Raw genomic sequence first — 15,977 nt, 5'->3', positions numbered from 1 at the left:
AGCTTGCAGCTTCCCCAGGAATTTGCTATGCTAGGCAGGAGTCTGTGCCTACTTCAGGACAGCACAGACAGTGCCAGTTTTGTCATGGACATTCACAGCAACTTACTTCGGATCGTGAGGAGGTCCCGTCTGATCGATCATTTTGAACTCTGCTGCAAACCCATTGGAACGGGCATATTCCAGCAGGCCACTGACAGGATTGGCATTGAGGTATTTGATCAGCTCCCCAATGCCCTTGGCTGTTGCTGCTTTTGACTCATCTGGATTCAGGGGCTGAGCAACAGGCGGATCCAGGGACGGCTCGCTTGGGACGTCTACGGAAGGCTAAAGAAGAGTTAGACAAGAGGAGCCAGATAAATATTTAGGAGTACGTACTACGGCAGGGTAACTGCACACAGCCAGCCTTGGCTACTGCCGGCTGACCCATCCGGGGTAAAATCCTACTGGAAGAAGGAGTAAAGGTGCAAGGGTCTCTCTACCTGTTCTGGGAAGAACTGCCCCCCAGCCTCCCCGCGGAGGATCTTCACAGCAACCTCAGCTGCCATCTGCTTTGCTCCCTTCTTGCTGTTGGCTATCACCACGGGGAAAGTCTGCTCACCCACCTTCACGCAGTATTTGAACCTGACAGGATGTTACACCATGAGAAGAACGTTAAACCCAGAGGCTTCAGTCTGTTCTTTGCACCAACTCCCAGTTCAAGTCGGGCTAAAGATGCACGAGGAACATTTCCAAGTTATCAGCAGTTTAAGAGCATCAGGATGACTGGATGCTCCAAAACACGGGCATGGCTCTGCCACGCACGGTATTCAGAACTGGCCCCTGAGCTCTGAGCCTGTCCTTGGGTTGGAGGCACTCAGCCTCCCAGGAGGAAGGCATTCCTTGACCTCTTTCTGGGGTGCACAGGACCTCGAGGGAGCTAGGTCCAGTTGTCCTGGAGCAAGATGAGCACTCAGATAACACAATGAAGTGTATGGGAACCTGGACAGATGGGGCAACCTGGCTGGTTCCTCTGATTGAAGAATACCCCTCCCCCCCAATTAACATGATGTGCCATACTTGGGGTCATGGGGTGGTCCCTCCTGGGACAGCAGCTGGAATTCGCACGTGCTCCCTGACTTCTGTCCATATTCCATTAATATGCTGATGGGGTTCTTCCCAGAGGACAAGTGTAGCTGTGCCGCGGCAGATGGAGGCTCTGGTTCTGGGCGTGCAGGCTACGGCAAGAAGCGGAGAGGAGACCAGAGCACAGATCTCAACCTCTGACAGGTTGCTGCTGTCAGGCACTAGACCAGGGGCTGCAACTTTCTGTCAACTCAGCGATGCTAACTACAGGGTAAAGCCAACCCGGCCAAGAGAACGAGCACCAGACTGCATCAAGAGCACGTCAGCTTCGCATAGGTGGTTCTGCTGCTGCACCCCTTTTTATACTCATAAGAAGCCACTTTTGCTACAAGCAAGAGAAGCGTGGGGCTCTTCGTGGAACGTTCAGGCCATTCTGGGCAATACCCAATTAGCACCTGAGAGGGCTAATTCCCGAAAGAGAAAGGCAGTGGAGCCCTTATACAGGCTTGAATAGTTTCCCCACACACAATTTGGAATCACATTTCCTTTTGGGATCTCTAGCTTATTTACTTCACCCTCCCCTGCCAGCTAGTGCTGGGCCAGCCCATCCCAAACCCTGCCTGCTTTGCACTGCGTCTGTGAATGGAAAAACTCAGCAGCAGCAGAGGACAGCTCTTTCGGGAGAGCAGGGCTGAGAACACAGGCATCAAGGCACCGATTTCAGCCTGAATGTTGCCCAGAACAAGCAGCACGGGACTCACCAACTCTGCTTCGGAGCTGTCTGGGACAAATGACTCCTCCCCTTCCATGCCATCCTCCCCTTCGTTCTCAGCTTCGCGCATCAGGATTTTCATGGCATTGGCAGCTGCCTCCTGCTTGGCCAGTTTTTTGCTACCTGCTTCCGCTGGTGGGAACCGGCGCCCATTTATAACAGCCTGGAACTTAAATCTTTGTAGAGGAAGAGAGAAGGACAAACATGTGACCGGTCACTCTGGATACCAACCTGCCCCTCCTGCACTACACCTCTAGCCCAGCTCTTGGAACTCTAGTGGGAAGGAGCTGCTGGTCCCCACGATGTAGAAGCAAACAAGCCACAGCTGCAGAAGGGCCAGACGCACCAAAGATGCAATCTGACTTTGGTGCAAGCCTTCAGAGGCTTCATTTAGAAGTTTACACAGCCTTCCACCGCAGATGTAGTGGCAGAGACCCCAGGGAGTTTAGCCCTAATGCTGCAGAGTGAGTCTCCTTGGTCCAGAGACACCAGAGGCTGCATGAGTCATTAACTCATTGGCTGCTCTCACCGCACAGAGTGCAAATCCAAGACAGTCTCCTGCACGGGGGAAAGAAAGGTTGAAAACCGGTCTAGTGGCAGCCTGAATCGTCACGTCTGTGCCTAGTCACTTTGGGTCAGTTTGTCCCTCAAGCAGGATCTGCCCTGCCTGCCTAGAGGGCATTTAAGAGCTGCCAGCCAACTCTCTGCACAGCATCTTTGCCAGGCACTTCCTCGTTTAAATCTTTTGTCTTTGACAGATGTGCCTGCCTCTCTCTCAGGGGCAGACCCCAATGGCAGCTTACGCCAGCTAGATTCCTTTCTGGCACCCAGCCTTTTGCAGAGGCGGTCTCCTCTTAGGAAAAAGCAGGTTGAACTGCATCTAGGGACAGGTCGTTGGGGCTAAATCCATTCAGACCTTTCCCTAAAGAGAAAGCTTGGATTTTGTCTTTGGGAAATAGGCCGATTTTCCTGTCTAGTAAGCCTATTGACATATTCCAGTGTGGCATAAATGGTGCCTTTCCAGTGCCCAGGAATGGCCACAATATCAGAAAGTATCCTCAACAGACTAACCATAAAGCCCAGAAAAAAATCGCATTCTATGACTACAAGTTACGTGCTACGCTCCGAACTGCCACACCAATGAGACACTTGCAGCTAGCGACTCGCTGCAGAGCTGCTAATAATAGGTTCCAGGAGGTTAAATCCCAGCAGTGCAAATGGTGTTGGGATAAGAAAACAGACTCAATGGCACGAAACCATAGGAAACCTAGAGTACATTTCTCCCCCTCCCCCAGTAAGTTGCTGCAGAGGATTTCCCACTCCTGGACAGAGACATAAGCTTCTGTTCATCCGTTTTCAGGGGGAACGCTCTCTCTAGAAGTTATCTTCCTCTATTTCCCCTGCCTTTACTGACTTCCCCTCATTTTACTCTTATTCCAGTCCTTCTAGAGGCAACTCTAGAGTCAGTGGGAGTTGCAACTGCGTAAGTGAGAGAATTGGGCTGTTTAGACGCTCAGCTGCTTTTGGTTTCCATTCCAGCTGAGCAATTCAGCAGAGTAAAATACCAGAAAGGACAGCACTGTGTGTTCCTTTTCTGTCCTGCTCACTGGTGGCTGTGGGGTTTCGGAGGGAAAGAGCTGGTCATGTTGGCAAATGGTCTTTTCTATTTCCTAGTTAAGAGGCCTTGAGTCCTTTGGGTGAGGCGCATGAGCCTTGGAGGTGATTAGACTCGTTGTCCCAGGAGGAAGCATTGCAAATACTGACACCCTGGCCCTGCAAATCTAGGATGAGGCAATTAGATTGGAAGTTCATGGAGGCCAAACAGAATCACAGGAATGCGGTGCTGACAGGGACCTCGACAAGTCATCAAGTCCAGCCCCCTGCTCTGTGGCAGGGCCAAGTAAACCTAGACCATCCCTGACAGGGGTTGGTCCAACTTATTTTTAAAAGTTTCCAATGACGGGGACTCCATGGCCTCCCTTGAAGCCTATTCCAGAGCTTAACTCTCCTTAGAGTTAGAAAGTTTTTCCTAATATCTAACCTAAGTCTCCCTTGAAGATGAAACCCATTGCTTCTGGTCTTACCTTCAGTGGACATGGAGAACAATTGATCACCAGCCTCATTATATCAGTCCCCACAAGACTGAACATTCCCAGGGTTTTTAACCTTTCCGCATAGGTCAGGTTCTCTAAACCTTTGATAATTGTTGTTGCTCTCCTCTGGACTCTCTCCAATTTGTCCCCATCTTTCTTAAATTGTGGTGCCCAAAACTGGACACAGGACTCCACCTAGAGCCTCACCAGTGCCAAGTAGAGCGGGACAATCAACTCCTGTGTCTTACATACAACACGCCTGTTAATACACCCCAGAACCATATTAACCTTTTTGCAGCTGCATTCCATTGATGATTCATATTCAGTTTGTGATCCACTATAACCCCCTGATCCTTTCTAGCAGTATAACCACTCACACAGTTATTCCCCATTTCGGAGTTGTGTGTTTGATGATGTCCTTCCTAAGTGAAGTACTTGGCACTTGTCTTACTTGAATTTCATCTTGTTGAATTCAGACCAATTCTCCAATTTGTCAAGGTCATTTTGAATTCTAATCCTGTCCTCCAAAGTGCTTGCAACTCCTCCCAGCTTGGAGTCAACTGCGAATTTTATAAGCATGCTCTCCACTCGATTATCCAAGTCATTAATTAAAATATTGACTAGTATTAGACCCAGGACTGACCAGTGCAGAAACCCCCTAGATGTGTCCTCCCAATGTGACAGCAAACCACTGATAATGATTCCTTGAGTTTGGTCTTTTAACCAGCTGTGCACCCACCTTATAGTACTGTCATCTAGACCACATTTTCCTCGTTTGCTTATGAGACTGTCATCAGGGACTGTGTCAAAAGCCTGACTAAAAATCAAGGTATATCACGTCTACTGCTTCCCCCCATCCACTGGGCCAGTAACCCTGTCAAAGAAGGAAGTTAAGTTGGCCTGGCATGATTTGTTCTTGACAAATCCATGCCGACTATTCCTTACAACCCCATTATCCTCCAGGTGCTCACTAACTGATTGTTTTATAATTTGCTCTAGTATCTTTTCAGGTACTGATGTTAGGCTGACTGGTCTTATTATTCTCCACATCCTATTCCTTCCCCTGTTTGCAGCAAGGTATTACATTTGCCCGTCTCTAGTCTTCTGGAACCTCTTCCATCCTCCAGGAGTTCTCAAAAATAATTGCTTCAGCTAGTTCCTGAACTACCGTAGGATGAGTCTGATCGGCCCTGATGACGTGAATACATCTAACTTATCTAAATACTCTTTAACCCGTTCTTTCCCTATTTTGACTTGCATTCCTTCCCCCCAGTTGTTAAGGGTATTTGTGTTGAGCATCTGGTCACAATTAACTTTTTTAGTGAAGACTGAAGCAAAATAGGCACGAAGCACCTCAGCTTTCTTGATGTCACCAGTTATTAGCTCTCCTTTCCCAAGCGAAAACAACGAGGCGGCCTTGTGGCACCTTAGAGACTAACACATATATTTGGGCATAAGCTTTCGCGGGCTAAAACCCATGTCATCAGATGCATGGAGTGGGAAAAAAAACAGTAGGCAGGTATATATACACAGCACATGAAAGGATGGGAGTTGCCTTACCAAGTGGGGGGTCAGTGCTAACGAGACAATTAAATCAAAGTGGAAGTGGGCTAATCTCAACAATAGAATACCAAGGGAGGAAAAGTTTCAGAGTAACAGCCGTGTTAGTCTGTATCTGCAAAAAGAAAAGGAGTACTTGTGGCACCTTAGAGACTAACAAATTTATTTGAGCATAAGCTTTCATGAGCTACAGCTCACTTCATCCGATGAAGGGAGGAAAAATCACTTCTGAAGTGGTAATGAGGCCAATGTAAATAGGGTGGCCCATTTCAAACAATTGACAAGAAGGTGCGAGTAACAGTAGGTTTCAGAGTAACAGCCGTGTTAGTCTGTATTCGCAAAAAGAAAAGGAGTACTTGTGGCACCTTAGAGACTAACCAATTTATCTGAGCATAAGCTTTCGTGAGCTACACCTCACTTCATCGGATGCATACTGTGGAAAGTGTAGAAGATCTTTTTATATAAGTGTAGTTTTTTTTATATAAAAAGATCTACACTTTTCACAGTATGTATCCGATGAAGTGAGCTGTAGCTCACGAAAGCTCATGCTCAAATAAATTGGTTAGTCTCTAAGGTGCCACAAGTACTCCTTTTCTTTTTGAGTAACAGTAGTAACAGGTGAGTAACACCTTCTTGACAATTGTTTGAAATGGGTCACCCTGTTTACATTGGCCTCATTACCACTTCAAAAGTGATTTTTCCTCCCTTGGTATTCTACTGTTGAGATTAGCCCACTTCCACTTTAACTGAATTGTCTCATTAGCACTGACTCCCCACTTGGTAAGGCAACTCCCATCCTTTCAGGTACTGTGTATATATACCTGCCTACGTTTTTTTTCCCCCCACTCCATGCATCTGATGAAGTGGGTTTTAGCCCACAAAATGTTATGCCCAAATAAATTTGTTAGCCTCTAAGGTGCCACAAAGACTCCTTGTTTTTGCTGATACAGACTAACATGGCTGCCACTCTGAAACCTTTCCCAAGTAGAGGACCTACGCTTTCCTTCATCTTTCTCTTGCTCCTAATGTATTTAAAGAACCTCTTCTTATTGCCTTCTATGTTTCTTGCCAGGTGGCACTCATTTTGTGCCTTTGCCTTTCTGATTTTGTCCCTACACAAATTTTCTGATATTGTGCTGTTCTTTTGTACTCCTCAGCAATGTGACCATGTTTCCACTTTTTGTAGGATTCCCTTTTGATTTCCAGGTCATTAAAGAGCTCCTGATGGAGCCATGTTGACCTCTTAATGTTTTTCTTATCTTTCCTTTGCATTGGAATAGTTTGCAGTGGTGCCTTTAATATGGTCTCCTTGAGGAACTGCCAGCTCTCCTGAACACCTTTTTCCCTTAGATTTTCTTCCCACGGGATCCTATCTACCAGTCCTCAGTGTCGCTTAAAGTCGGCTTTTTGAAAGTCCAGTAGCCTTGTTCTGCTGCTCTCCCTAGACTCATGAAATCTGTCATTTCATAATCACTGTTACCCACATCACCTTTCACTTTCAGATTCACTACCAATTCCTCCCTGTTGGTCAGAATCCAGTCTAAAATGGGTGTCCCCCTGGTTACTTCCTCACTTTCTGGAACAAAAAATTGTCTCCAAGAACTTATTGGAAATGTTGTGTTTTGCCATATTACATTCCCAACAGAAGTCTGCTTCGTTAAAGTTCCCCATTACTACTAGGTCCTATGTTTTGGATATTTCTGTTATTTGCTGTAGAAATACCTCATCTACCTCTGCTCCTGACTGGGTGGTCTATAGCAGACCCGACTAAGACATCATCCATATTTTTTAACCCTTTTATCTTTACCCAGAGACTCTCAACTGGTCTGCCTCCCACCTCCTTCTGGACCTCAGAACAAGTGTCTATATCCTTTATATACAATGTAACCCCCTCCTCCCTTTTCTCCCTGCCTGTACTCTCTGATCAAGCTATGCCCCTCTATACCAATATTCCACCCATGAGACTTATCCCAACAAGTCTCTGTGATACCAATTAAATCATAATTTAGATTATGTACCTCTCTTTAATCAGAAAATAATAGCAAAGAAAACCCATGTTCTCTTTCTTACCTTGGTTCATGTGAGGGTCCGCTCTGCTCCAAAAGGGCAAATTCACAGCGCTGGTAAGTGTACTGGCTATATTCGATGAGGCCGCTGACTGGGTTCTTCTCCTGACAGGCAATCAGCTTTTCTAAGGGCGTACACTGGAAAGCAGTATCAAACTGGGCAGCGTAGCTGGGAGATGAGGGGGATTCCATGATGCATCTCCACTCATCCGCCTGCTTATTGATGGCATTCAAGTCATCTGGAATGTCATCTGTGGCCCACTTGCCATTTTCAGAGTTGTCATAGTTCATGAAGCGGTATCTGGGCTTCCGGGCTCGCAGGCCTGGGTCAGGAGTGTCAGTCTGTTCTGTTTGCTCAGAGGCTTGCTGTCCATTCTTTACATTTTCTTCTTCTTCCATCTTTACCTCTGTGAAAGGCAACACACTCTCCTGCAGATCTGGTTCTACGCAGGCAGCTGGAAACTCTGGCTCTGGGGCGGGAGGTGCCATTTCCGTTACTTCATTGGCTTTTACCTTGATCTGCATCCGCTCCCGTTTCTTGTCAGTGAGGGACCATTTTGGGGGGGTTGTGTTCTCCTTGTGGACCTCTCCCAGTTTTTCCAGGGCACTGAGAGTGGCGTTAACATCCTTGGCCTTTGAAAAACCAATGTTTTTTGCAAGGTTGTATGCTGTGGAGTCTGTGACATTGAACAAATAGTTACAGATTTTCTCCTTGACTTCAGCCATGATGGGAGATTCGGTATTGTCTTCTGAGCTAACCGTGGAGCTTTCCTTTTCTTGACTCTCAGAAGCTGCGTCTTTGCAATGATTCCCGTCGGCGGTGGCACTTCCTTTGTGCACGGCCCCTACAGAGCCAGATCTGTCTGCGATCCGCCACAACGGGGGCGTCTCTCCTCCTTTATGCAATTTACCTTCCTGGAGAAGTTTGTACAGATAATGATTGACTTCTTTCTTTCGGGTTTTAAGTTTATGGGCGAGTTCGTGAACAGTACAGGACTCCCCCCGCCTAAGCTGCCCTAAAATTGTCAAAATTTCTTGCTCCCTGTCTTGCCCAGCAACAGTCAGTCTCTGGAAACTCAGGTTGAAGTGGTCAAATTCCCTTTCTGATTTTCTGTAGTTGTACTGAGTTGGGGGATAAGACGGTAAGCTTTGCGTTTGCTGACTGATATACGGGGGTCTAAATCTCCCAGCTGTGCCCCAGCTGTTGTGCCCACTCCCTCTAGGAATTGGTACAGCAGCTCGCGGACCCCTGATGTGTTGTTCTACTTGTGGCCTTTGTTCGCAAAATGGGTACAGGGGAGCTTCAGTGATTCGCCCCAATAGGAACTGTATCTGCTGGTTTCTGAGTCTGTCGAGATTACTTCCCTGTGGGACGAGAGAGTTATTAAAAAAGGCTGGATTAGGACTGCAGTAGTTATGTTTTGGGGGTGTTTGATAAGAGCCTTTGCTTCGACCAAAACCTGTGTTCATAGCGTGCTGCTGGAATGCAAGTGTGAATCTGGGCTCTTGCACACCAGAAGAGAGGCAGCTGTGGTTCACTTTCCACTTGCACAATTGCTGCACAGCGGCCTGCCAAAAGGAAAGAACAAGGGTTCAAAACTCAATTACACTTCCAGAGGAGCCCAGAAGTACAGTATGACCAGCCTCTCCACTCCAAGACAATATATAACCATCTTCTTTCTAAGCTTGTCTACAAACCCTGTTGCTATGCTACTCATGCATGCCAGGTAAATGAAACTGACAAAGTGTTTGTCCAAGCCCCTGCCCCAAACACAAAACTGACCTGAAAGGAATTCTGAATGAGCCTAACAATGAGAAACAACTTCATTCTTAAGACTCAGCACCCTCACTGGTTGTTGGATATTTCAGGCTGGCTCAATCATGATCATATTTTGCCCATCCATTGTGCCCTACATCTAAGGATCTCAGTGCGCTTTCCAAGCACGATTCTCCCATTTCACATATGGGAAAACAAGTCCCAGAGAGGTCAAGTGGCTTGCCAAGCATCACACAGTGAGTCTGCAGAGATGGAAATAGAACACAAACTCCTAACTTGTGGCTCAGTCCACAAGAACATTCCTTCCTCCCTTGATAGAGTGTGACCTATACAACTCATTCTCTCATTTCACGATGCTTTAAAGAGATAAGATACATGGGAACCAGATAGCGTAGAGGGTTGGTAATAGGATGCAGAGCCTTTTAGGACTGCAGTTCAAATCCAGCTCACACCAGTCACAAACGTGGCAACATCATTTGATTACAAATGAATTTTGGTCTGAGTGGTCAGGCTGGAACCTGGAATGATACACTCGATTTTTTAAAATTAAAGAAAAAGCTAGCCACTACTATTGATGGGATGCTCTAATCCTACCCAAGCGTGACAGCAGCCGAATGTGAACATAAAGTGACAGAAACCATATCCCCAACAGAACATTTATGCCCCAGATCTTTATAAGGGAACCTGTGCAGGAACAGAACTGATTACTTACACCCCCACACAGAAAGCGACCAAGTGGGGGATGTAAGTGGATAGATAATTACATCGCCTTAAAAATAGGGAGAAAAACACAGGACACTGCAAGTGAGCTAATTAGTAAGTGCTTGCACAATGACTCAGCTCAAGAGTACCCCAGACACCAGCCATGCCACTTAGCATCAGCCTTATTGTGCAGAATCAAAGGCCATGTCTACACGTGCAGGCTTACTGCGGCACAGCTGTACCGATCCAGAGAGAGAGTGCGCTCATTGACATAATAAAACCAGCTCAACGAGCGGTGGGATGACAGCGCTGTCCACACGACTGTTTATGCCAGCAACACTGTCGACATAAGTGCTAGTATAGACATGGTCAACGTTCTAAGGCCATTTGAAATTTCACTTGCACTAAACAGTGTCACAAACAGCCCCCGCTTGCATTTTTTCCTGGTTCACCCCATACTGATACCAAGTGATGTGCTCCGGATTTTGAGTGCAGCAGGTAGGAGCGCTACATCTCCTTCTTAAAAAGAAAAGGAGTACTTGTGGCACCTTAGAGACTAACAAATTTATTTGAGCATAAGCTTTCGTGAGCTACAGCTCACTTCATCGGATGCTTATGCTCAAATATATTTGTTAGTCTCTAAGGTGCCACAAGTACTCCTTTTCTTTTTGCGAATACAGACTAACACGGCTGCTACTCTGAAACATCTCCTTCTTGTTACCCAAGAGTAATGAGCATCCCTTTTCCTGCACACGGCCATCACAGTTCTATTAGTTACTAGGAGACACACATCTGTTCCACTGGCCAAGTTTAAAAAGAAATCCTTAGAACACACAACATGCCTGGAAGAGGAAGGAAGGGTTTAGAAGTTGCTCTTACCTTGTTGTTGCCCAAGCTGACAAGTACAATTCATTTAACTGATCAGAAGGTAAAGAACTGTTCCCAAACTGTAAACTATCTCCACTTCACCTTGAATGGTCCCTTAGAATATGAGCTAATTACTTATGTTAAACTATCTGTCTGATCTTGTACCTAGCTGTGACACTCTTACTGCCGTTCCCAGACCTGAAAAAGAGATCTGTGTATTTCAAAAGCTTGTCTCTCTCCCCAACAGAAGTTGGTCCAACAGAAGATATTGCCTGCCCCACCTTGTCTCTCTAACCACAGACACACACTGCTAGGAGAAGTTGAAAGGCAACTGAAACACTGACGGGAGCAGCTCTTCCCTGTGCCAGCCAAACAGTCGCAGGCAGAGCTCACAAATGGCTGCTAGATACAGAAAAGCTCAGTACCTCTGCACTTTTTACAAACAACAGAAACAGGCTAATCACCCCTTCCCCTCTGCCCAGCATGGAGCTAACAACTAATCAGCCACTCGGTCAACTTAAAATGGCTCCAAGCTAAGTTTCGGTTTCATTTTCTTCCAGCTAACTCTCACTTCTCTGTTTTGCCTGGTGTCCTGTTTCACTGAGGGTTGGGCAGCCCTTAGCGCCCAGGGCACATCTGTTCCATAATCCCAACAGGAGAGAGCAGGGCTTTCATGCAGAGCCCACACATACATCCCCTTCTACCCATCTCCTGCTGCAGCTGGCTCTGGTTTAAAACAGTGGCTTACAAACTTTTAATCAAACTGTACTACGCAAAAACAATGAGGAGCCTGGTGGCATCTTAAAGACTAACAGATTTATTTGGTCATAAGCTTTCGTTGCTTTTGTGGATACAGACTAACACGGCTACCCTCTGTACTCTGCAGTCAGGAACTGTCTCTCATTCCTGGGCACATTCCTGGTCCTCAAGACAGCTGGTTCTAGTTTCCCTTTTGTTAGAACCTGGTGAAAGAAAGGGTGTGCATTTCTCCACTCCACTTCCAAGTGGCAGGAGTGGGGGAGACTTGAAAAGGGCTCTTTGGTGGAAGATTTTGTTTTGCAGGAATTTAAAGCCATAAATCAGATTACTGAGAACATTCCTCTCTCCGTTCCCAGGACACTCGCACCTGTGTTCCTGAACTGTGGTGTGAAGCTGACTAGAGTCTGGCAGGGATGCTAGGGGCTGAACCGCGCTCTGAGGAAAGCTCTGGCCTTGAGGAAATCGCTTCTCAAGCTATGTCTACACTACATTATTTACAACTGCGCTGCTGCAGCACTTCTGGTGAAGACGCTCTAAACTGATGGGAGCCAGCTTTCCCGTCAGCTTAATACCTCCTTCCGTGAGAGGCAGTAGCTACGTTAGCGGGAGAAGCTCTCCCGCTGACACAGCACAGTCTACACCGGTGCTTAGGTCAGTGTAACTTATGGTGCTCAGGGGTGTTGATTATCCACAACCCTGAGCAACGTAAATTATACCAAGGTAATTTGTAGTGTAGAGAAGGGCTAAGAGCTTGATTCCCTGGCTGTATAAAAAGGTTACATGACTCCCCTAGCTGACAGGAGTGTTGTGAGGATTCATTATGTATTGTCTGTACGATGCTTTGAAGGTAATGAGTGCCAAGACCATTAATTACATTTGTAGTTTTTAAGGGCACATCTACCCATACAGCACTGCAGCACGTCTGGTGAAGTCACAATAAAGCTACTTCTTGTCCCTGATGCGTACCCTGGATTGCCAGCAATTTCAAGAGCCTGGCAATTCTGCCAGCCTTTCCTTTGAGGAGGCAGTGGATCAAGTGGACAGAGCACTGGGACGTGAATCCAGAGAACCACTGACCTCCTGTGTGACCCTGGGCAAGTCACTTCCCCTGTCTGTGCCTCCTTTTTCCCCTCCCCCACACCCTTTGTCTTGTCTATTTGGACCGTAAGATGTTTGGGGCAGTGACTGTCTCTTACTGTCTGAATGCACAGTGTCGGCTCTGATCTCAACTGAGGCCCCTAGACACTACTGTCGGCAGCCTCTATTGCAGAGATCCCCTGGGGGGATGCAGAGGAATGTTTGGAGGGAGCGTGATGGAAGCGACACCCAGCTCCGCTCCTGGCCCAGCCCCGGCCACCAGCCCCTCACCCAGGGCACCGGCTGCGGGCCTGCACTCAGGGCACTAGCTGCCAGCCCTGCTTCCAGGTCTCTGCTTCCAGATGTGGCTGCTGGCCCCGGCCCTGTCCTGCCCCAGCCCCCAACGGTGGCCCCAGCCTTGGCCCCCTTACCCGGTCCACGTGCCTCTCCCAGAACCGGGCGGGGGGGGGGGGGAGCATGCACTAGAGTAAGGGGGGACATGAGGTAAAAAGTTTGGGAACCACAACCCTATTGGCAACTGTGGGGGTGCAGAAGAGTGAGTTTTATTTTCCCTCTACAATTTATTCATTCTTTCCCCTTCTAGTGAGCAAACAGACTGGCAAATTAATTTTTCTCTTAAATTATTGAGAGATGGCAGGCACAAGGGGACTGTCATCCCAGATCAGTGGTCCATCCATTTTGTATCCCGTGTGACATCAGCCTAACCTTGCTCTCAGTAAACCTTATCAGTTAAACAAGGGTTGAAATTTCATCCTGACCACAGTTTATGCTCTGAAGCAAGATCAATGGCCCTGGTAACTTTATCTTAATGTTACACTAGCTAAGTGTTTGATATTCATATAAACATCTAATCTTGTTTTAATCCTGCTAAACTATCTGAATAAATATTGTCCCAACAAGTTCTGCAATTTAATATTGATGTAAAAAAGACGTTCTTTTACCAATTGTAAGGTATGCTGCTTTTTAATTGCATTGAATTTTTCCTTGTTGTGTTAAGGAACCAAGTGAAAACATGAAGCCTTGCAACAGATATTTATAAATTACTCTTGGGGTGGAAAGCAGCTACATCTCCCTCTCTGGATTAGGAAAGGGCTCTCTTTGACAGTGGAATGATGATGTCTAGGGCTCTCCATCTATCTCCACTCCACTTCCTTCTGACAGCTGGCCCAGCCAATCGCTAACCTGCCACCTGCTCAAGTGCACATCATTCTATTCCCTCAGCAACCTGGGGCAACTGTTCATCTCTCCTGCATCATCCTGCCTCTGAGCTGATGTGTTTGGTGCTGAGGGAGGATGTGCTAGTGAATGAATGTGGTCACATGGCAGTTCCTCATACGGGCATTTCATAAGGAAAGAGCATGAATTTCTTCAAATCAAATCCCTTTCCCAGCCTTGATCCCACACCACCATTCTTAATTACTTGACCTGCTCCTTTAGGCACACCCCGGTGACATTAAATGTATCTGCCCCACTTAAACTGATCTGTGCGCCCCACTGCGGGACAGTGCATGTGTGAAAACCCAGGAACATGCTCCTTCCATCATAGGTAAGTATATCTGGGCTCCCTCCTTCCATCATAGGTAAGTATATCTGGGCTACCTGTGGGGTGCAGGGAGGGAAATGAGCAGGGGAGGGGTGCCATACACCAGGGAGGGGGGAGAATGAGTAAGGGGAGGGGCAACTGAGCAAGAGGAAGCGTGCAATGCACTGGGGGGAATGAGCAAGGGGAGGGGTGCCAGGCGGTGGGAGGGGGAGGCAAGAGCGAGCACGGGGGGAGGGGTGCCAGGCGGGGGGGAGGGGGAAGCAAGAGCGAGCACGGGGAGGGATGCCAGGTGGGGGAAGGGGGAGGCAAGAGTGAGCATGGGGAGGGTACAAGGCGGGGGCAGGGGTGCCAGGCAGGGGGAGGGGGAGGCAAGAGCAAACACGGGGGGAGGGGTGCCAGGCGGGGGGGAGGGGGAAGCAAGAGCGAGCACGGGGGGAGGGGTGCCAGGCGGGGGGAGGGGGAGGCAAGAGCGAGCACGGGGAGGGTACAAGGCGGGGGCAGGGGTGCCAGGCAGGGGGAGGGGGAGGCAAGAGCAAACACGGGGGGAGGGGTGCCAGGCGGGGGGGAGGGGAAGCAAGAGCGAGCACGGGGGGAGGGGTGCCAGGCGGGGGGGAGGGGGAAGCAAGAGCGAGCACGGGGGGAGGGGTGCCAGGCAGGGGGAGGGGGAGGCAAGAGCGAGCACGGGGAGGGTACAAGGCGGGGTAAGGGGAGGCAAGAGCGAGCACGGGGGGAGGGGTGCCAGGCGGGGGGGAGGGGGAGGCAAGAGCGAGCACGGGGGGAGGGGTGCCAGGCGGGGGGGAGGGGGAGGCAAGAGCGAGCACGGGGGGAGGGGTGCCAGGCGGTGGGAGGGGGAGGCAAGAGCGAGCACGGGGGGAGGGGTGCCAGGCGGGGGGGAGGGGGAGGCAAGAGCGAGCACGGGGGGAGGGGTGCCAGGCGGGGGGGAGGGGGAGGCAAGAGTGAGCATGGGGAGGGTACAAGGCGGGGGGAGGGGTGCCAGGCGGGGGGGAGGGGGAGGCAAGAGCGAGCACGGGGGGAGGGGGAAGCAAGAGCGAGCACGGGGGGAGGGGGAAGCAAGAGCGAGCACGGGGGGAGGGGTGCCAGGCGGGGGGGAGGCGGAGGCAAGAGCAAGCACGGGGGGAGGGGTGCCAGGCGGGGGGGAGGGGGAGGCAAGAGCGAGCACGGGGGGAGGGGTGCCAGGCAGGGGGAGGGGGAGGCAAGAGCGAGCACGGGGAGGGGTACAGGGGAGGGGAGGCAAGAGCGAGCACGGGGGGGAGGGGTGCCAGGCGGAGGAAGGGGGAGGCAAGAGCGAGCACGGGGGGAGGGGGAAGCAAGAGCGAGCACGGGGGGAGGGGTGCCAGGCGGGGGGGAGGCGGAGGCAAGAGCAAGCACGGGGGGAGGGGTGCCAGGCGGGGGGGAGGGGGAGGCAAGAGCAAGCACGGGGGGAGGGGTGCCAGGCGGGGGGGAGGGGGAGGCAAGAGCGAGCACGGGGGGGAGGGGTGCCAGGCAGGGGGAGGGGGAGGCAAGAGCGAGCACGGGGAGGGGTACAGGGGAGGAGGAGGCAAGAGCGAGCACGGGGGGGAGGGGTGCCAGGCGGAGGAAGGGGGAGGCAAGAGCGAGCACGGGGGGGGGAGGAGTGCCAGGCGGGGGGGAGGGGGAGGCAAACTCTGAGATAGCGCGT

General features: G+C 49.7%; 1 protein-coding gene across 5 annotated transcripts in view; it reads right to left on the bottom strand.

The window, feature by feature from the left end:
- ADAR (adenosine deaminase RNA specific) overlaps window positions 1–15,977 on the bottom strand; it is a 29,940-nt gene that overhangs the window by 10,696 nt on the left and 3,267 nt on the right. Inside the window, exons 1-6 of one of the 5 annotated variants that reach the window (XM_073322877.1) lie at window positions 13,698–13,734; window positions 7,558–9,122; window positions 1,824–2,010; window positions 1,057–1,214; window positions 480–621; window positions 107–324 (exon numbers count right to left, since the gene is read on the bottom strand). In XM_073322877.1, the coding sequence (XP_073178978.1) occupies window positions 107–324; window positions 480–621; window positions 1,057–1,214; window positions 1,824–2,010; window positions 7,558–9,023 (2,171 nt within the window). In that variant the 5' untranslated portion in view covers window positions 9,024–9,122; window positions 13,698–13,734. Of the gene's footprint in view, window positions 1–106; window positions 325–479; window positions 622–1,056; window positions 1,215–1,823; window positions 2,011–7,557; window positions 9,123–10,911; window positions 12,373–13,697; window positions 13,735–15,977 lie in introns of those variants that run through there. The other 4 variants (XM_073322874.1, XM_073322873.1, XM_073322878.1 and 1 more) reach the window with 4 other exon arrangements.

The sequence above is a fragment of the Lepidochelys kempii genome, chromosome 24, assembly GCF_965140265.1.
Source record: "Lepidochelys kempii isolate rLepKem1 chromosome 24, rLepKem1.hap2, whole genome shotgun sequence".
NCBI classification, from domain to species: domain Eukaryota; kingdom Metazoa; phylum Chordata; order Testudines; family Cheloniidae; genus Lepidochelys; species Lepidochelys kempii.
The sequence above is the reverse complement of the archived record's forward strand: the minus strand, read 5'-3'. Positions and strand labels throughout refer to the sequence as shown.